The sequence below is a fragment of the Lingula anatina genome, chromosome 7 (assembly GCF_051362555.1).
Source record: "Lingula anatina isolate TDL-2025a chromosome 7, LinAna3.0, whole genome shotgun sequence".
Lineage (NCBI taxonomy): Eukaryota > Metazoa > Brachiopoda > Lingulata > Lingulida > Lingulidae > Lingula > Lingula anatina.
In genome coordinates, this window is record NC_141773.1 from 18,032,706 (window position 1) to 18,054,975 (window position 22,270).

The 22,270-nt window shown below is 37.4% G+C and overlaps 2 protein-coding genes across 2 annotated transcripts; both read left to right on the plus strand.

Moving 5' to 3' along the window:
* The first annotated feature begins 1,705 nt into the window (after positions 1-1,705).
* On the plus strand, positions 1,706-7,572 carry LOC106166269 (uncharacterized). Its single transcript, XM_013544761.2, has 6 exons — positions 1,706-1,880; positions 3,943-4,106; positions 4,762-4,905; positions 5,254-5,376; positions 5,830-5,983; positions 6,429-7,572. The coding sequence occupies exons 2-6, from the start codon at positions 3,943-3,945 to the stop codon at positions 6,531-6,533; spliced, it is 690 nt and encodes a 229-aa protein (XP_013400215.2). The 5' UTR covers positions 1,706-1,880; the 3' UTR covers positions 6,534-7,572.
* Positions 7,573-8,531: 959 nt separating this feature from the next.
* Positions 8,532-21,884, plus strand: LOC106166266 (neuronal acetylcholine receptor subunit beta-3). The gene is made up of 11 exons (XM_087018685.1): positions 8,532-8,798; positions 10,442-10,517; positions 13,010-13,146; positions 16,317-16,361; positions 16,893-17,002; positions 18,125-18,250; positions 18,650-18,779; positions 19,052-19,274; positions 19,544-19,630; positions 20,365-20,483; positions 21,014-21,884. The coding sequence occupies exons 2-11, from the start codon at positions 10,445-10,447 to the stop codon at positions 21,380-21,382; spliced, it is 1,419 nt and encodes a 472-aa protein (XP_086874811.1). The 5' UTR covers positions 8,532-8,798; positions 10,442-10,444; the 3' UTR covers positions 21,383-21,884.
* Positions 21,885-22,270: the final 386 nt, after the last annotated feature.

The window sequence follows — 22,270 nt, forward strand, 5'->3', positions numbered from 1 at the left end:
ACCTCAGTTTTAGAAGTGTTCACTACACCTAGACTTAATTCTTTAACATAAGTGTCATATTAGCAGCACTATAGTAAGGGCGCCTTCAGTAGTGCTAACCCACCACCCGCCCACCAACTGACCGTGTAATTTAAATAACACTTTCTTATCAGCTAGTCTCCAAATCGCCAGCTGACCGTGTAAATAACACTTTCTTGTCAGCTAGGCTTCAAAATAAAGGGGCAGCCTGCATTCGTTTTCGCCCGTACTGATTAAGGGGCCAGCTCGTTGTTGTGGGCAACAAGTTAATTCCAACTTCTTGTTGTGGGGTCATCCTGAATTCCAACGAGTGACTTTCCGTTACCATGGTCGATGATTGCATTGGATTTTTTGCAACCATGCACGCTTACGACTGCGCTGTGATTGAACGGCCAGCATTCAATACGTACATGTTTCCTCTTATAGTAATTAAACGCAATTTTTATAAATTATATCTAACAAAAAAATAATAATAATAATAAATAAATAAATAAATAAATAAATAAATAAATAAATAAATAAAATAAAATAATAATAAAAAAAATAATAAGTTGAACATTCTAGAATTGGAACCTACTTATGAGGGTCAGCTGTTTCCAAGACAGCGGAGTTACCACGCAGCCGCTTCGTTGGTCCCTTCTCAAGTACTTTTAAGTGAAAATAAAAGAGGTGCTATTGGCGACATAGACTTTATGATAGTGACCTCTAATATATTTTTGTCAAATCGATCACTTATGCCATAAACTATACCTTTTAGTGTGTAAAAGGTAATTTGCCCAGACCCACGCGAGCCCGCATTCGTTTTCACGCATTCTCGATTGCAGAATCAGCTAGTTTTGTGGGGAATAAATAAGATTATATAGCTTGTGTATTTGAAACGTTTTCAACTTGATTTTGGAGCCGATGGGAGCCAGTTGTATGACATACAGAGACATATAAAAATGACTGTGGGACTTTTATAGGTTCTCCAAGGTAACCATGTAATAAGACCTCCGTATAATGGGGCGGAAGGAGATATTATTCACCCGATTAAGCAAGTACTTTTGTATATTTTATTTTGAATATGGATGAGTTAATGAATACATATCATCTCTGCATACATGGATCCTTCCATCTGATGACAATTATTCCACATGCTACAGGCCCCTAAAATATGTAATTTTCCACATATCATTTCTGTTATAAAAGTCCATCTTCAAAACAACCTCAAATGACCCCAAAAATTTGGTCAAGGTTGAGCTACTAGCCAACTTTACTGGGATATTTCAATTAGTATTTATTGGTGTAATGTCCTGTTTTCTGCAGAACTTTTTAGAGAATTCTTAGCTCCAGATCAAAAAAGCTATACACACATTTGTAACTCGTTCACTTTGCGCATACATGTACGACCCTCTAATGACAGTATTTATTGTGACGCGTTTTGGACTCGATCTAGTTTAGCTCATCCTTAAATTATGTAAACTAACTTGGTTTTCTAATGAAAACAAGGCGCAACACACTCATACATACACATCATTGTGTGTACGTAACTCATTAAATACCAATTACAATATAAAAGTAAATTTTTATAGTCAGTCTTAGTGTTTCCTCAATTAAGATATTCCGAGTACAATTAACCCAAGCCCTGGTGAGTTAAATTGCCTGCAATGGCCCTGACAACTGGTGCGGCAAATTTCACCATAATATGGGAAAATAAGGACAAGTTTTGACGTTTAAATTGCATGCGTACGACCTCAGATGAGGGCACGTCTCCTTATAAAAGCGTTACTAGAAAGACTGGTTCAGATTGAAAGGAAGGTAGTGGCACGGAAGGACTAATTCATATCAATTTATCTCAGTAAGTGGAACTTGGTCAGCAGAAGGTGAGTTTGATACTTTTTGTGTGTATTAAAAATGTGCATTTTAAATTACTGTATGTCTAAAGTATGAAGAATTGTAAGAATTTTATCGTTCCTCTTTTATTATTATTAATATTTTTTTATTTTTTCATTTCTTATAAGTTCCAAAAAGAATATGGATGGATTTCAGTATGCAACCTATAATGGACTTTTCATTGGTTGAATAAAAAACACAATCTATCGTATATAGGTACAGACATTCCTGCACATGTTTGACAAAACAGTCTTGGGCATAAGTTTATATTTAAGTTCGGAACAGTGCAATACCGGACTGCACAGTGCAGTGCAGTACAGTACAGTGGAAGTTTCTATTCATATCTTTCAGAAAATATTATTTCTTTTATAACCATTAGTTTTTTTCTTAATTGTTTGTGTAAAATAATTATTCAAATTAATTTGTCTAACATATATGCTCTTTTGGGATTAAATAATTCTTGACTAATTCGAAAAGAAAAGACAAAAATGAACAAACTTTGAAAATTTCATCAGAAAATTTATAAGAAATTCACAGTATTAAGGAATTCGCTTTTGTGTTAGGATATTTTATTATAAGCAAATGGTAAAACCAAATTGTACTTTTGATAATATTTTCGCACACTCCATCTCTAGATTCAAGTCTAAACGAAATGCGTGACATAGACTTTGAAACGAGTGTTTTAAAGTGAATATAATGTACGAGCTACATGTCTTTTTACACATACAATTAGACGCGAAAAGTTAACGAGGCAATGGGCGCCTTAGATATTTGGGATACCATATAAAAGCATTAAAATTTGAAAATAATGATTAAAGGCTGGCATTAACCACAGTTTACATGCGATGATGTGATTAAGGATATTCAAAGTATGTCTATCAAGACACCTCATGGGGTCCTCATGGGGTCACATTTGTCATGTCATGTATGACGTTTAAGAGGCAATCTGTGGCCATTTAGGACCAAACGGTCTAGAGCCTATTGAAGTTTGGGTATTATGTATATGTATATGATTTTTTTATAACATAGTCACATATTCAACAATGGGAGGATGATGGTAAATTGGAAAATAAAGACAATTTATTGTGAAATGTCAAAGAGAGAAATGCCAACGAGGTAATATATATAGCAAGGGTGTTGAACTTCCAAGAAGCCCGTTGAGCGCTCATTGAGCTTTGATGTTTTCGGTAGTTTGTGTCTTTTACACACAGCTAGTGCTCTTAAAAGCCTCGGGTTGAACACTAGAATCGGCCGAACCGGGGCATTGGTAGGCTCAACACTTGTTCTATAAAACATGGGCATATTAGGGACGAAGAAAGCCAACATACGTAGTTACCCGGTTCACATATTATCTAAATCTACTGTGTGTGAAAGAGACAAATGTCAGGGTTATCAATAAACTCAACGTCCGTCCGTTTTGGGAGTTAAACCCCCTTGTATATTGTCTCTACTTTTGACTTTCGGAAACACAGGTCTTGTTGATGACGTATATGGGTCTTATTGATGTAAACGTCTTGTCCAGTATAGGCACGTGCATTGCTGATAGGATTTTCTTTCCAGGAACCATTAATTAGAATATTTTACATAAGCGTTGTTCCTTGGAAACTCATTGACGTCAGTATTAGGCAGGAATTTATATAGGCATCACCTTAACGCGTGTCACATCGCTTCGGTGACTTCATTGCCTTGGTGACAAGGCGTGACGATATAGGAATGACATCCAACTTACCTGAACTGAAACCTTTCACGCCTGTGATAGTTTTGGAAGTTTTGGCGATCAATATCCAGAATTTCAGAGACCATGAAATATTTTCTTGAACCCTCGCCGGTGCCGTGCCCTCTTAAAACGGTGACGGAGAAACAACGCCTTTTTGGATGCAAAGAAAATGATAGTAATGGCAACAATTATAACAATGATGGTAATTAGAAAAAGTCCGTGAGTACAAAATGATACTTCACCTTGTTGCCAAATGCATATGCCATTATGTATATCGACAATGTAAAAAAAAAAAAAAAGATAATAGAAGTTTGTTTTTTCTTTGTAAATTTTAGATGAGGTCGTTGCAGCTCGCAATCCTAGTGTTTATTGGGGTATGCTTGTCCGCGGCAGTTGATGGCAGTGTTGAGCAGCAATTGCGCACTGCCAGTTTAATACTGCAGGGTCCAAGCGGTGAATCTATCCGGTGTGGAGTTGATGATAGGGCTCAACAATCAGGGTAAGTTCTCTCTCTCTCCGATCATGGTCCCCCCTCTCTCTTCTAATATTCATACTTTATGGAACATAACGTAAAATAATATGAAAGAATTAATAACGTAGCCGCGTTTATTTCTCGCATAGATAATAATATGGACACATGACAGCAGCAACAACTATAATAATAATTATGTGTGCTGTCTAGAAATTTTGTTTTGTAATTGTTTCGTGCACGGAGAATGCATTCCAAAATGATAAAAGGGCAACTGTATAGTGGATTGTGGCATTACATTTTGTTTAGGACAATTTTTAAAGTCACCAAAAATGTCGGCACTACTGCATTCATGATTTTCGATTAGAATTGCATTTTGATGAATACCTTTGTAAGCAATTATATGAAAAGAAAACAACACAGTAAGTATAACACCTTGGTTCGTGAGTATAATGAATGTCGATATGGCGCATAAAAGCAGTACAGTGACTGCGATTTTCTTGGGTGAGGATTCGCGTTATGCTTTAACGGATGTTAAAGCAATCGAAATACCAGGAAATAACTTAAAGAGCGCAGACTACAGTCAAGGTAACAGAATTCTCATCATCGTTAGTTTTTTTGTTATTGATGTCTGATGATCGTCATAGACTCAACTGATTTCTCCCTTCACCTTTGTCTGCCATAGGTGTCCGGCAGCAAATGCTCCTGGTGCAGCAGTGAGGGCCAGTAGCATTAGCGCAGCAGCAGCGCCGCCTAGAGTCCCTAATGCAAATAATCCACCGCCAGAACGTGTTCCTCATAGGAGGAAAAGACAAATTGCACACAGCGGGTAAGAAAACTTTCCTTTTATGTATATTAGAATCATTTAAACATGTTCGCGCATAACGAAGGAATACTGATGATTAATATGATGGCAAAATTGCATTAGTACTTTCAACAGATAGTAATTGATTTATTAACCTAAAGATATATATTTGATTTATTTATATATAAATAGCTTGTTGACTGATTTATTGCTCGATTTATTTCATTCACTGATCTCTCTGTGTAAATATTAATCCGTTTATTCAATCTCTAAGAATTATACATGATTTTATTTCTTCGTTTAATTTGTTATTACAAGTTGAATAATCATTCAATTGAATATTTTATCCTAAATACACTCATTGATATGCAGAACGTCAGAGTGCCAAGAATGGTGTAAGTTCGTCAGACCATACAAGATTTGGGCATACAACAGATGGTGGAATGTAGTACAGACGAACAACTTTGCGCAGTGGTTGAAGTTTTGCTTTTGCAGGTAATGTTAAAATCAACTAGGGAGATCTTTTACCGTAAATCAAAACGAAAAGGCTTTGTAGCTGGTAATAAATGTTTAAGTTAAACGCACATATGTATCTTATGAGTTATAAAGATATGAAAAAGATACAAACATACATATATGTAATAAAGGACAATTATTAAGGATAATTGGGTCCCTTGCAGTTATACAAGTTTGACCACGATTACAAGTTAAACCGTAGCTAAAAAAAACCTTTAATCTTTTAATCTTTGAATGAGTACATATTGTATATGCTGAAATCTTGTAGTATCTCAGAGGCGAGATCGAATGGTACCAGAAACCCCATATTACCCCCATTCCACCCCCAGGATCGTCCTCTGCATTTTTTGTGCGCAAAAACTGTGGATTCTGTCTTTTTGACAACTTATTTTAATCTTCTGAGTTGCTTTCAATCATGTGTTTTTTTTTCAGTCAAAACTCCCAGGAATGCGTTCATTACCCCCCGGGGCAGAATGTGAACCCCTCTCAGTCCAGACAAGGATTATGTGCCAAGTGTACCACAGAGTGGGGCTGGCGTACCGTATGGGTGTGGCACAATTGTCAACCATTGCGTATCTGGTATCAGGTAAGGCCATCACGTGGTTGTCTGTCTGTGTGTCCGCATGCATGTCTGTTTGTCTCTTAAATAGGTTTATTTAAAGTTCCGCTTGGTACCTTGTCACTATGTTTTCTTCTTCTATTGTTTTCTTCTTTTGTCCTGGACAAATAATTTTAAAATTAAATCGGAGATTGTGATTTTTATTCATTGACCTATTCATTTGTCAAGTGAATAATCAGTACATTTATTACATTATTTGCTTGTTTGTTTATTCGCTTGTTCGTTTGTCTTATTTTTTACCAACTCAGTTTATTTGTTCGTTTGCTTGGTTATATGTTTCTTATCATTTAATTTATTTGTTAATTTATCGATTCATTCACGCCTATGATGAAGCTGAGAGTGGTACGTTTACCCAAGCACAGATGGAATCTTTTAAACCTAATTTTTCATTTGCATACTGTATATTTTCCAGATTCCTGTTGGATGCTGTTGCGGACTGGTGAATGCTCGCTGGTGCACCATGCCTCCTTGGAGTTTCCCTTGGAATTTTAAAGCCCCGTGGCCATTCAAGAAATAAATCAAATACCGAACAATCTCTAACTACATGTAGTAGACAATTCGAAGGAAAAAAACAAAACAGATTTAACAGACTGAATGCTCGGTGAAAAAACTTTCTGCTTTTTTTTCATTTCACATTTCAGCTATTTGTATCCTTACCAAAGGTGATGCTGACTAACTTCTGTTAATTATGCCAAACAGTTACTGTTCAGGCCATCAACACTTTTGCTTTTATTTCGAATTAGATAAAGAACTGTGATTTTTTTATTTCAATTAAACCTGGTTTGACAGCATACATGTACGTACACACACACACACACACGCACGCACACACACACACACACACACACACAGTGTGTAAATGTATTATGGCATTTAATATCAAACGTCAAACTGTATTGAATGTCTATATAATGTTAGTCTGATTTTATTTATTTATTTATTTTTATATCTATTTTGATGAAAGAGAACCTTTTGCTCGTATGAGTGCCAAGAGTCTTTGTACGAACCACACAATCACATGCTTCTTTGAAACCAAAAACGAAGATATATGTATTTGTGGTAGTTTTCGAAATCATACTTAAGCATGAAATTAACTTGTTTACCTCGTCACACTGAAGTACATCGTGTATAACATCGACATAGGCCTACATGTATCATCTTCTTTTTGTCAGAGAGATTGGTCGATAAAATGGTTGTGTTTTTCTTTATCACACGTAAACATGCGTTTCATTGCTTGAGGCAGGTAATGTAGGGGCCTACAAAACAATTTTAATGTCGCTAGGCCCTCAGTGTATAGCGAAAAAATTCCTTAGCTTTTATGTTTTAATGATTATGTCGTAGTCTCTATATAGTGAACATTTAACGTTGAAATGTGCGATTCACATTAACGTTTACCTCAATGCTGCACTTTAATGTGTTCTTTAAGGATTTTGTTACTGACTTAATATCAATTATTTAAATAAGAATGAAGCAATGCCACCTTTATGCAAAATCTCTAGGGTGGACTAGAAGACATGTATGGGTAGGTTGGAGAAATAAAGCCATCATTTAAGATGTCTGCGTCTTAGCGTCGATATGTACTGTATGTACAGCACACATAAGGGTCATAGACCCCAGGGGTTGGGTGGAAGAGGCGCACTTTCTCCCTCTCAGAGATTTTTGAAAAACTAACTCTTATGTCAGTCGGCGTTTACAGGGTGTTCCAAATAATGTACCCGTGTGTCATTTCATAATCTACTCGACACACCTCTGTGTCCTTTAAATAACGTAAATTTTAAACCATCTAATTTTCAATAACTGTAATGGCGCAATTAAATTGCTTGCCAAAACCACAGTCTCGTGTGAGGATACTGGCTACCCGCATTGTGCTAGTTGAGCCAGGAATGCGTCGCTCCGTGACGCCGCGCAGTGCTATCTATCAGAGGATAAGGACTAATTCCCAATGAAAATTTCGGTCTACGTAGATCAATCCAACTGTGCGGGGCCTCTCGCTAAATGCAATCAGATTAACAAATTAATTCGCCCCTTTTGTTTCAAATGTTCTCGTATAATTACCAACTATTCTGTACTCTGCTCTTTACTCTACTCAAGCATTTAATCTCTAAATTTGATTGCAATCGACGAGAGTCCCCATGGAGTTGGATCGATCTACGTAGACCTTAAGGTTCATTGGGAATGAGCCCTTGGCTCATGGTTTGCCTTACTGTCGACTAGTTATCTCTTACTGTGACTCCCTTAAATTGGGGCATTTAACCAAATTGCCATACATTATTATGGTACCAACTTTTCGACAAAAAGATACCATCCTCTACTATGAGGAAGTTCTGTTATGATTTTCGGTTTTATATCACCCATACCTGGTAGTAATTGGGCACACATCTGTTCTTATTTCTAAAAGCTTTGTTATTTCTATGTACACCCATTTAAGAAATAAGGTTACAGTTAAGTATAACTGGAAGATCCATCGACCATAAAACACGTCGCATCTGGCAATTTTCTCGTGGCTCCCCCAAGCGAGCGCTAGATAAACACGCTTTACATCAATGCTTGTTACTGGAGGCAAATAAATGTTGGGAATTAATTGGTTTTGAGAGACGGGGTCCTCGTCTGTTGACGTATAGAGTGGATTTTCTTTGGAACATTGCAAAGAGCCCGGACCGAACGGAGTCGTGTAGCTAGAGTTCGATCAATTTCGAATGACCACACAGGGCTCTTGAAAGAATTAATCTGGTAACCCGAAGAATCCAAGTGGAAATCTGAAAGTCAAAAGCACCAGAAGAAGGTACGTGATCTCTGCACAAATTACGAAATGTTGCCCCCATCGGCAAGTGCATGAAAATTTAATGGAATAATTCATAACGCGAATTGAAATGTGACGCCGAGCGATATCTGTAATGATGTCGGCTACGTAACCAACGGACGGTTGAACAGCTGAAGCATAGACAACGAAAAAGTTAATTAGCTGTAGAATTCATTGCTAAACATTAAGAATAAAGGAGATTTTTGTAAATTGAATAACAAAAATTATGAAGTAGTTATTTTTTTACGCTGCCGGAACTATTTTTTAATTAAGGTGTCACCAAGCAGAGCCGTCAGTGTAATAACTCGTAGATACACATTGCCTATTTGATCGAACTCTCACACGATTTTACAAAATCTTCAATCGCCTTTTAAATGAACGTTCAACGCAGACATAAAACTTTCAGTTTTCGTTTGTAGTAGGCAACTTCATTACAGAGACCACATGCATTTAAAATAATTTGAGAAGTCTGAAACCATGATTTGATGTACCCCATTCTTGATTTGATGTACCCCATTCTAAAAACGCTCGCAGCTCTCCTACTTGTGAATCTTCACTGTTTTTTTGCACACGGCAGTCAACAGATAATTTTCCTTAATTCTTAACTATGCGTATAATTGTATTATGACGCCATTTTGGGCCTACTACTGATTTTGTCTGGACGCACCTAGTTTCACTCTTGCCTGATAACAGGCCACGCATGAGTTGTCAGTGTCCTTATTTAATATGTCTATTTTCTCTTTACTTAAAATGAAAAATGTGTAAAGCAATGAAAAAAGAAATTGCCTGAAACGTTATGAAAGGGACTTCTAAAAGATGCGTGAACTTTACTAGTTTGAAACAAATGAAACTCAAATATGCAAAGTTGAGAGAGAGAGAGAGAGAGAGAGAGAGAGAGAAAAGAGGCGAAAAGCAAGAAATAAGGGAATAAAAAGGGAGAGGAAGATCACATTGAGAAAATTGTTATTTAGTTTGATAAAGGATTTTCCTTAAAATAATGCGTTTTATTCGCGGATAACGAAATGTCCGGGGATTAATTGCTGATCTTAATTCCCAACCCACACCACCGTGTTTAAAGGACGACATCTATATCAATACTAAGACTGGTTCTGGATTTGATTCACAAAATGCGTGTGATGTATAAATCTATTGACTGGAAGTGATGGACTCTACTTAATCTCGGTATTTCATGTGTAATATCCGACATAAACGTCAAAATGTTGGAGAAATATACACTGGGGTTTTGCTAAATTCTACTCAAGTTGTCAAAAAAAGTCGAAACCTTGTCCCCAAACAATCTGCCTTATCAGTTGCAAAAAAAAAAAAAATAAATAAATAAATAAATAAATAATAATAATAATAATAATAAAATAAAATAAAAAAATAAATAAATAAAAATAATAAAAACTCACTGCAGCACTTTCCCTCTCTCTCTCTCTCCACACACGCGCACGCACGCACGAAGTACACATATATGCACCTTATTTCCTTTCTTTTTTTGTTATCAAAGTTCAATAAACAACTGAAGAAACACGTATGTTTTACATTGTTGGATCTCTTCTTCTTCCGCAGTTGTTATAAGACGTGCAATAATGTGCTTATCTTACTTATTATTTCATTTGCAGCCGATGAAGCGACCAAACGCCTTGCTATACCCTGTGGGGTATTGTCTCATACTGTTGATCCAATTTCTTCTTGTCGGTAAGTTTCATCGTCACCACGCAACATTAATCCGGTCATTGATCACATACCACTAAGAGAGGAGATAGTGCTTTAGTTTTGCATATAGACATATGTATACTTCATCCTGATTTTAATGGCCTAGCAGAATTCCGGTGTGACAATAATGGCAGTCCCTTGCGTAGCCCGTTACCCATTACTTTGTGCTGTGATGGTCGCCCGATTCACTAATTCCGATGCTTTCGGGCTAACCCTAGCATATACCGGGTAGCTATAACATGGGACCCCAGATTTTGGTCCTACACTGTAGTACCACCAATCCTGTCACACCGGTGTCTATGTACATCAGCCTTCGCTTGCTCTCTCTCTACTACTGGAATAGTGTTTTTTTTTTCAAAATAACTCAAGCCGAGAGGTGGCCGAAACGTTAACGTTACGACCATAAAATTGCATCGTTGATTGTATTGTAAACGGGCTAGATATTCCACTTTAGTGTTGGTGTCATGATTTTTTCACAGGTGACTCATGTTTTAAAGAATTTAGTTTAAGTCCCATTTTCTTTTAGAGTAAAATAGATGGTTAATTTTAGTGGACTATACAGGTAGACCCCGGATCAAAGAGGGTTGAGGTTGTTAAACGTTTCTTTATCGTTTTAACGGGTACCGCTTGACCCAGAATACTGTAGAGAGACGAGTTAATACTATTTTACTTCTTTTTATTTTGATGTAAATTCTTCATTTACATGGATGATTTTTATTGGAGAGTTGCGTTTTGCTTATTATGATTTGGTAATGAATAACAGACACTTCAAATATGATGGACCAGAAATTGTTTGGAATCTGTTCATTCATTTTTCTATAACATGTACGAAACAATTTTTTTTCACTAACGGCAAAAAAGTGACTGGTGCTATTTCGCTTCCGATCGGATAGTTACACATATATTGGCGCTGTTCTTATAACGCGATATCTACATTTGATTGATGATCAAACTAGAAAAACACCATCGCTGCATGTCAAAGGACGTGCGCCACGCGTTGAACTTTGTTTCCTATCCAAACGTACCCTCTACCAGGACCACAAATTGATTTTTTTCAACAGATATTCACAGATATGTCGCTGGTAAATTCATGGCACTTTTCTGCACTGTTAGAGAAAAGTGCACATAATTAATCTGCAGTCCTGGTAGCGGTTAATCCAAACTTCTAGTAGAATAAGGTTAATCAATAGATTTTATTGCGCCTAACGCACACCGTGAACCATACACTAAGCAGTAAATTTACGTGGGGCATCTATTCACTCTGAAATTGAAAATTTAATTTCAGCTCTCTACCTTTTCCTATTTCCGTCATTTAAAGCTAAGATTTTGTAATTTCATGTAATCAGAAATGTCAAAATCGTCAGGGACCGTTGCATGTAGCTAAGCAAGCTGGCGCTGTGCGTCATATTGGATTTTGATAGGTTTTTGTTGCAATTTATTACCAGCGTACTTGGTTTAATTTGTCGTAATAAGTGCTCTTATACTGCAAAAGAAGAAAAAGTACATCGCGAAAAAGCAAACAGCCACAAAAACTTTTACCTTGATTGAGAATATATACTTTATTGAATGATACAATGTACATTTCAGTTTTATATTATTTCTGCATTATTTCTACATATTTACATGTGTTAAAAGGAAAACGAGTTTCACAAGACGCAGGCTCCTTTTTTATATGACGTCTCTTCGAGTACCGATCAATTGGTAATAAAAAATAAGAGCCGAACTTATCATACATGTACACTGAATCGACTTACAACTAGTCTTCTTTTTTTAATCCCGTGATCGATCAACTATCGAATCAGTGACGGAGGGGCATTTGTAAAACGCATGTTTCACATATGCTTTTTATCTATGGAATAAACGTTTTTTGTCTGCCAGACATCTTCCGAATAAATATTTACTTGTCAAGTTTGGAGGCCTGAAGAGTTACATTAATGTATCGTAATTCCAGACGCATACACACTCCCATATGAGACCCACATATATATTTGAGGTAGCAGGTGCTCAAATTAAATAAGATCCATGTGGATGAATATTATTATCATGAGTAAAAAAAAATTATATTTTTGTAAATGTTAGGGGGTCACTAACAACCTAAGTAAAGTATCCCTTAACGTAAGTTGGGTATACATAATACGTGTCAACCTCTTATTGTGTATGCAAAATCCTTGCCAACCTATTTTTGCGTACATGAAATACTTTTCAATCTTTTATCCCGTGCACGACGTACACAAAATACGAGCATGGTAGTTGTAATCTAAACGGACTACAAGATAGAGCTGTAGAATCTTGTCATTTGATTGAGAGCATTGTCACAGATTCATGGAATGCTTTGACGTTTTGAATTGCTCAGCAAGTTTGTTTAAATCTAAAAACAAGAATAAGCGCCGGATGTTTTTATTTGAAAAAAAAAAAGAGATAATTTTCTTGTTTTGTTTTTAAATGCTGCGGATCTTATTATTTCGTTTTAATAGGTTCTTCAGTCACAAGAGACCTTCTTCATCGCGATATCCTTACTCAAGACTACAACCGATACACGCAGCCTGTTCACAATGAAAGCGTGGCCCTTGAGGTGCTCGTGACAGCAGACTTGATGCAAATACTGAACTTGGTGAGTCAGTCTCTCCCTCTCTCTCTCTCTCTCTCTCTCTGGCGAACACACACACTCACACACACGCACGCAGACAGACAGACAAAATCGCCTAAATCGAGCTCCCATCGACCTGAACCGATAATGTAGTTTTTTTACACCACTGGTACACTTAACTAAGAGTTTGCTAAAAAGCTTTCACAACTTATATACATTATATATGATGCGCGAATGCTTTGGGAGATGATAACCAATATTAACTACATACGTTTAGAACACGGCTCAAGTTGGCTTGTACTGCCCTGCTGTTGATATACATATAATCGATAACTTCCCCCATTTATGTGTCTGTATATTTCGCCTCAGTTAAAGTAAAGACGGCCTGAAGATGACCGTGCCCATCATATTCCTATGTAGACATTATCGATTATATAGAGCTAAGTGAACAAAACAAGATCTGCGATATGTTCTTAAGAGAATATTCTTATCAAAAATAAATTGGTTTTGGGTCAGAAAGAATGTTCCACAAAACACTAACAGGTTATTTGAAAATCGGTTCCATAACTTGCATCTTGCTATAGGTTCAGAGTATGATGCTTTGTATTTTATTTTACAGATTTAAATTCAAATTTTCAATTGGGGCGGTATTCTTATCACCTTAAGTGGCAGCGGCATGCCGTTGGTGTATAAATAAACTTGCTTACTATTTATAAACATCAAACAATGGGTCGATATAACATAATACGTACTACGTATTGCACATGTATCCCAGTTGGCAAAAGCTCCTTATCTCCATTCCGTCCGTCCAATGACCGCGTATTTACTGGTAGGTCATTTTACCTACAAATCGCCAGGGTAAACAAGGTCCAACTAAAAATACTAGAAAGTGGCCTGTTCCCAGAATGGCTTCCCGTGGTAATGATTTGGAATTACATTGTTTGTTTGGAGCGTACTTGGTTAAAGTTGTCATAAGTTCACTGGTAACACGCAATAAGACAACCGAACCCCATGACGATATAATTATCATACATGTATTTCATTAATCGTTTGGGCGTTATGATTTCCATAGAGCGTTTGCCTGCAGATCATTCTGGAAATAGCCAGTTTCAAATTTCCGGTTTTATCGCGTGACTTTCTAGCTTTATGGAATTCAGACATGATATATATGTCGGTATTTTCATCAACCTTTAAAATTTTCCCATTATTATAGTTTTATTATCTCTACAATGTACATTTGATTCGATAATCAGGTGGAAATACTAACTGTTTCTTTACCGTGATATTATTTAACTATCCAATCACTATGATAAATACATATGGTATGATATTTCTTATTTTGGTCTAGCTGTTTTCTTTAGTCCCCCTAAACACATTCAAAACACTAACCCGTTTTATAAACGGCAATTATCGTTTATGAGGCCTGTCAAAGTAACGTGTATCCCTGTATGTCTGGTCATTGTTTTTACAAATGCCCATATGTTATGTCTTCTCGCTTGCAGATAACATATCATTGATTTTTCTCACGGTCCAATATGGAGGACAAATGAAATTCACTATTGCAGATGCACCGGAGCGTGCGCGCCCGTGCGCGCGCACGCGCACACGCACTCACACACACACACACAAGCACACTGGCAGAAATTTAGGTTTTTTTCAGGGCTGAATTGGATGGTGGGAATGGGGTGTGTGACATAGCATATGGATAGAAACGTGTTCGCTCGGTCTGCCGCAAATACATTTATGTTCACGGCACAGGCAAACTTGAAAAAATTCAAGAAGATGATGCGCTCGTCAGCCCCGCTCAGTCTAGCAGTTAAGGGCCGGTTGTAGGTGGTATCCGCTTTTAAACAACAATTCCTCTGCCAAATCTCCTTTTCAAATACACAAATAGATTGAGCGAGGGATGCCGTATATTTTCAGAGAACCGACCCTTGGTTAATGTTCAAATACGAGTCCAGCTTCATTCATGATTTCTTCACTCTGAAACTCATTAAGACATCAATGAAATTAATTGCTGGGCTCAAATAATTCGAGACTCATTGTCTCTGTGATGTGATCGATGATATAAAGAGTGTCATTGAACCGGGTGGGAAAACAAATCGCCACTAAGAGTTTTCAAATAAGAAAATCAGTTAATGATGATTAAGCGCCTTCTGATTGCAGCTGTTCTTACTCTCAATTCAAAACAAATAAATTGTATCTATATATTGTCTAATCATTTTCAAAGTTTCCTATTAACCCACTGCACCTATATGTAATTTATCAATAATAATGTTTGGTGAAGTCTTATCTACAGGCCTCATAAACGATAATTGGCGTTTGCGATCTCGAGCCACGACTCAAACCGCGTTTTCATGGCGCGAACGTAAAAATATTGGTCGGGAGCATGATATTAAAGAGCGCGAACAATTTGGTCAGCTTTCATTTGGGTCTCTTGCTGTTTACATAATTTGTTTCCTAAAACCCGAACTTTTTAAGTGCGACATACGTGAGTAATGTGCTGTCGACATTTTCTGGCACATACAGAATGTACTGAACGGGTATGTAGGCAAGTTAACGGCTCACGATTAGCATCGAAGTGCTCGCTAATCACCTTTGTATGGACAAGGAAAGGTAGTCCCAGGTACGGAAGCCTGGGTAACAAAGTTCCTGGAAACAGACAACTTGTTCTAATCGGACTACTATTCCCCGTAGCTTGGTCCAGGATTTACACCATACGCCGAACTTTACTCATTTCTTTTAGATTCAGGTGCTATCATAACATTAAATTCTCACGCGAGGTTTCAAAAACTAGTATCAGATATGCTGCTGCCATGTCTGAATTTCTCGTGAAGTCAGTCGTAGAGGGTAAGGGGAGAGCCCGTTGGTGGTTAATTATGTTGTTTTAATCTATCACGGAGAAGACCTCGAGGGGGTCTGGTTTTTATCTTAATAGAAATGCGTTGTTAATTGACTCATTGTTATAATTTTCGATTTGCGTGTTATGTGTTATTTCAATTAATCCTATGCTGAGAAAGAACCTGGCGTCGGCATTTTGAGTTACAGAAAAAATCCTTTCATCAATATAATCTAATTAAATGATAAGACTACAGTACAGGAGGCGTGTTCAGTATGCCCAAAATCTCTTTGTATCCTCTCAATGGTGTCCCAGCATTTGTATCCATTTGAATCCAAAGTTTATTTTTTTTCAGGACGAAGCCCACCAGGTGCTAACAACGCTTTTGTGGATCACCACGGTGAGTATATGTTTGTAGAATACCTTACATCCCAGTTGCCAAAATAGTACACGTTGGAGAAAAAACTACCTTTTTGTGTTAGAGATTTGCCAATAATTTCGTGTGACTCCTGTCCTTTGGAATATCTACTGCCAGCGGGGTATTAATTATAGATAGGTTTCTTATTAAATGTAAGAGATAAATGATGCGAAGATTGCACTCTTCAATATCAGTGCATTGAGATTCTGTTACTTGTACATTCGTACGGTGACACAACCTGTTACAAGAATGCAATTAATATACTTCGATAAATAGGGATTTATTTTGTAGTTACATGTATCTGCTCATTTGATGTCACATTAATAGCTATCTAGAGTTATTGGTTATCGGCGAATGGTGCGCTTTTCTTATAATGAATGCAGATGAACGGTACAAGTCAATATTGAATTCATAAATATTTCTATTTGGTTGTATTTTACACATGTACCAAGCACATTAGAATTCAAGGTGTACATTGTACGTCAGAATTTCAATTTTGCTTTAATTTTTAAGAAATATGTGGACTATCGCCTGGCGTGGGACCCAGAGAAATATGACAACGTAACTGACATGTATTTACCTCAAAAGTCCCTATGGAAACCCGATCTTTACATTATCAACACGTGAGTATAGTATTACAATTCAACGGGAAGACGTTTTTATCTGCTTATTTCCTTTTATAGTTTCTATTTACGAGAGGCCTTGTAGAATCACAATTAATTAAGGAGAAGGAATTATCTGTGCAAGTGGGAGATCTTCCTATAAAGTGAGATTGGCTTGAAATAATGTATCTTGTACCTTCCACGGGTTGAATATGCTTCTTTGACGTCATTCGAAATCGATAAGTACTCCTCATTGCAAACACAGTTATCATCAAACGGCGATACATTTCTTGATATTTTTTCGCGATATTTGATTTTCAATTCGACAGTACACTAAAGATTTTTTGTATTTCGCTAAAAAGTCACATTCATACCTACCAGGTGCATGCACTTTCTTGACATTTTTGTCGCGGATTGCAATTGTTTGACCTCATATATTTTTATTGATCAAGGAGAAACGGAGAAGTTGTTATCTAAATATAAACCTCTGGAATGAGATTATTCCAAAGGGTTACAATTTTGCACGACATTTACTCGTTGATTTTGCATATATTAATACCTAAACATATATCACATACAATTTGGCGGCAAAAATAACATTGTCAAATTTTTCATTCATCCTTTCTAAGTTGCTGGAGCGACCAAAGAGAATCACTTAATCAATTAAGTTGTAAGCTCAACAATACCCAATAGATATGCCGAAATCTATTGTAAGGCATATTTTCTTAATTTGGCGGAAGATGGATTGTTTAAGATAAATCCGTTAGAAAACCCCACAGAGATTCTCTCACCCGAAACGCAATTTTGCGACTTCATTAAATTATTTTATTAATTATAATATATTTTAGCTTAAATGTTTTAGGGCATCCGTGCACTAGCGGATCAGTATGCATGAGGGCTGGGGGGGGGGGACGCAAGGATAAAAGATTGCTAGGCAAAAGAGTAGCTGAGACGGCGTCAATTTTATTTTATAATGTATTGGACAAAAGGACCAGAAAATTGGCTACCTTTTAGTTATTGCTAATTATTCTGTTTATTGAAGGAGAAAGGGGTGTGTGCATGGGTAGATTGATTGTTGAGTATATATATATATTGTAAACGGTTTTATCCCTTATAACAGTGCTCCCTCTTTGTTTTGTTTAGGGCTGAGGGTGACGGTCACGTGTTTGGTAGTAACGAGGAAGACCTGGCAATAGTACAAAACACGGGACTTGTGTACTCACAAATGGGGAAACAGGTGGCCACGTTTTGCTCACTCGATCTCACCAGGTAGCTTCAATATCATTCATTAATATATGTATTGTGTGGGTTATTGGAAATTGCAGAATATACCTCATGTGGGACTTAATATATCTTTATGTCTCTTATGCTAATTTAAATAACATGATATGCAGATAAAATAATGGAACAAACTCAAGTATGATGTTCGAAATTTGGCCGATGACGGCCGCATTTATTGAAAGTCCCATTACTAAAAAGAAATGAAGCAGATTAATGATAAACATTGAATAGTGTAGATAAATGATATTTAACATAATGCGTGCGCCTGAAATATCTACATTTAAAAAATATAATTGCACACATTTCAATTTGTGGGGCGTGTTCTAGTTAAAATCAAGGAGTTATAAGTTATCCTTGTTAAAATGAAGTCACTTCCTGTCACTTCAGATTCCCCTTTGACCAGCAGAACTGCTGTATCAGAATGATGTCCAACGTGGTCAGGGACTCCTTGGTCAACTTGACCACTGTTCCCCACGGGTTCTCGATGGAGAAGTTCTTCACCAGTATCGAATGGGAGGTAAATTTTGTGAATCTGTGATCATAATGTGTTTTCCAATCGAAGGCTTCAGTGGAAAGAAAATGATATGCATGGAAAGAAAATGATATGCCAGATATAATTTGGCCATTTTTTAATTTCATTCATTTGATTGTAAATATTTACGTTTAGTTTTATATTTTTATTCTTGCGGGCGGAAGATTGTAGAAGATAGGGGAAGCGAGTATTTTTCTTTCACTCTTATAATGATTATAATGCTATGTAGCTTTGCAACACTAAATTGTTCCCTCCAGGTTCTGGACACGAAGGCGGAAGAACAGTTTGACCTGTGGGACAACCCGTTCTCCACGCTGGAGACTGAAAAGCTTCACTGGAAGGAACTGCGTTTCTGTATCCGTATACGGCGTGCGATGTCGTTCTTCACGATAGCCATGTGTCTGCCGTGCATCATACTGTGTGCGCTGTCTTTGCTAGTGTTCCTAATGCCACCGGGGTCCGGGGAGAAAATGTCTGTAGGTGGGTCTCGATACTATACAGCCAGTAGATAAAGATACTTCTCTATTGAATATGTACATTGCCCATCTCTCCTGTAATAACACACCGTTATCTTTGGTAGAAGCCAGAGGGAGTGGCATAAATCACAGACATCAATGTGTTTAAATATATAAAATATAATAGTTATTGTTATATTTTTCTCCGTTTACTCTACTAATGGGGGAGGGGGGGTCCCTCTATAAAATCCGTAATCCGCACCATTAGCTCTAAATGCTCCATTTCATCTCCAGGTATGACGTGCTGGACCGCCCTCGTGGTGTTTTTGTTGATCCTGGTGCGGACGGTTCCTGGGACGGGCTCACAGGTGCCTCTCATAGGTGTGTATCACCTTCACTCCTTCATCTTTTAAGATAAAACACTGATTGTGATGTAACGCAATACAGTCGACTAAATCTAAGCGGGCTACGACTTTAGCCAAGAACCTACTTTAGAGTTTTTGTGAAGCAGCTAGGGCTCAGGTCTGCAAGTGCGTATGGCGTTCATGCTATTACAGAATTTATCTCACGGAATTCTTTGCATTATCAAGTAAAATGTCATTACAAAATGAAATGGGTGTCTTTTCTTGCGAAACCAATTAACTATGGATAAAAAAGTCGATTTCTGTTGCTGTAGGTGCACATGCATTATTATAGGATATATTATTCATTAAGGGAAGATTTAGGAACGCAGGCAATTTTCAGAGGTGTAATGATCTTGGAAGTGTCTCTAATATTCGATTATAACTATGATAAATCCTAGACCCTGTCCCATCACATGACTTTTTTGAGGTTTGAAAATTTTTAAGCCAAACAAAATCTATAATAAAACTTTTTTATGAAATCAAAGCGTCCGCAGCTAAAGCGTTTCGATGAATTGAAGGGATTTGAGGTTTTAAAAATAGAAGTACTTCTGCAAAAACAGAAACACCACATTACTACATATTGTTCACATAAATAAACGCAGATTTACTAACATCAAATAAACACATGTGGGTTTTAATCTTATAACGCAATGTTTTTATCCCAATAATATAAGTGTGTGGATTCTGGTCATAATTTTGCAATTATTCCAGGTGGATTTTTCATCTTCACTTTAACACTTGTGAGCCTTTGTCTGGTCAGTTCTGTGTGCACCCTGCGAATGTATCACCATGGTAACGACGGCTCGCGACCACCCACGTGGCTCTATCAGGTGGGTCTTACCCTACTTCCGTTATGTCATAACTTAGAGAAATGTTGGTGCTTTTTCACACGTTAATTACTATCTAGCAACGGCCCATTAAGCAGGTAAAGCGGGTCTTGTACATTTCTGGCCAAGCATTTATTACAGTTGTTAAACAAAAATGTCACAAGTTTTTAAACTATTGTGTTGAGACGTTTTTTATCAATTAAATATTGTTTTCGACAATGACAGCGTATGCAATTATCATGGATTAACAAGTGAAAAAAATGAAACCAAGAGAAAAATAGAACACATCGTTTCTGATGTTGCATAAAGCAATAAATTGCTATAGAACTTCGAAATGCAATCAACGGAAATTAAAACTGACTGCATTAATCTCAACTGCCTCGTAATATAAAAGCTGACACCACCTAAAACTGCATTAGAAGTTTGGGCATTGTGCTAGTTGCGCTTCGAACCGCCTGTCGCAATTCGCATTGCATTTGCATCTTTAAACATACACCCCCGTTGCTTTTCATTCCTCCCTTTTCATTTTTCAGCTTTGCAAGCAACTCAGCCGCGTCGCTTGTGTGCAAATTCCAGACAGAGACCCAATGCGACGCAAGAGCTGTATTTCCACCACCGACGAACGCGGGAAGACCAAGGGGCAGCAGGGACCCGCCAACAGCACCACGGAACCCCTGAATGGCGGGCCCAACGACCACGTGGTTGAAGAAGAACCCGTATTGAAGAGCCCAAATCGACTGACTCCCCAGTCTGTCGGTTATCTGGGCCTGCCACTCTTAGGAATACGTGATAGTATGATCGAGTGGCACCTCATAGGCTCGGTGATCGAGAGGTTGCTTTTTTATATTTATCTAGCTGGTATATTAATAACTATAATTGTGATAATATGCCATTTAGTTTAACCTGAGCGGGTGGTTATGCTGAGTGCAAACTTGATGGACCTTCTTAAGACAATGGCGTTCCTAGCAACGACTGAGCCAAGATTTTTGGCACACTGAATTTTAGGGCTTGGATTGGCCCGTCGGACGAAACAGGTGGTGTTGCATTAAGGTGGCGATGTGAATAATAAGATAAGTGCATGTGCTTGTAGCAGTACAAAATAGAGACGATGGTCCATTGCATTGCTTTTAACACCGAAACCATGACCACGTGGTCTTGTAACCATAGAAATGTAACGATTTCATTACAGAATACACATATATTTACATCGATCGCTGAAATAATCTTAAAATTAAAAAGGGGATTATCATATATTATGCCAAATCATTCATATCATTCTGTTAAAGGAGCCCAATATTCTGATCGCTCGGACGCGTTTGGTTAGTTAATAGTCTACTGACCGGATGAAGCGAATAGCAGAGTTGACTCTGATCGTTAATGTAAGTATACGAAAAAAAAAAAGAAGCGAAATGGAGTCGGCCGTTGCCAAAGAATCACCTCCGTGTTTACAGCAGGAAAGGTTAGCACAGGGGTAGACTTGTCACCCCATTGTGTTTCACAGTGTATCGCCAAATTGTAAAATATTTGCTTTGTGTATACTAGCCTTCATTGTAACTGTACGGTATTCGGTCATATTCTGTCATCATTGTACATGTATTGCTGAGTTTGCTTCATTCATTTATCTGTATTCTAGAACATGCCCTTTTACTGCCACATTTAATCAAGTGAGAATCGTGAATCACCACAGCAGGAAGTAGGCCTACAGTACAGTGTAAATACTAGTACATGTGCATATAGAATCATGATCATGGTCAATATTGCTTTTTATAGCCCTATTTGAACTGCAAATA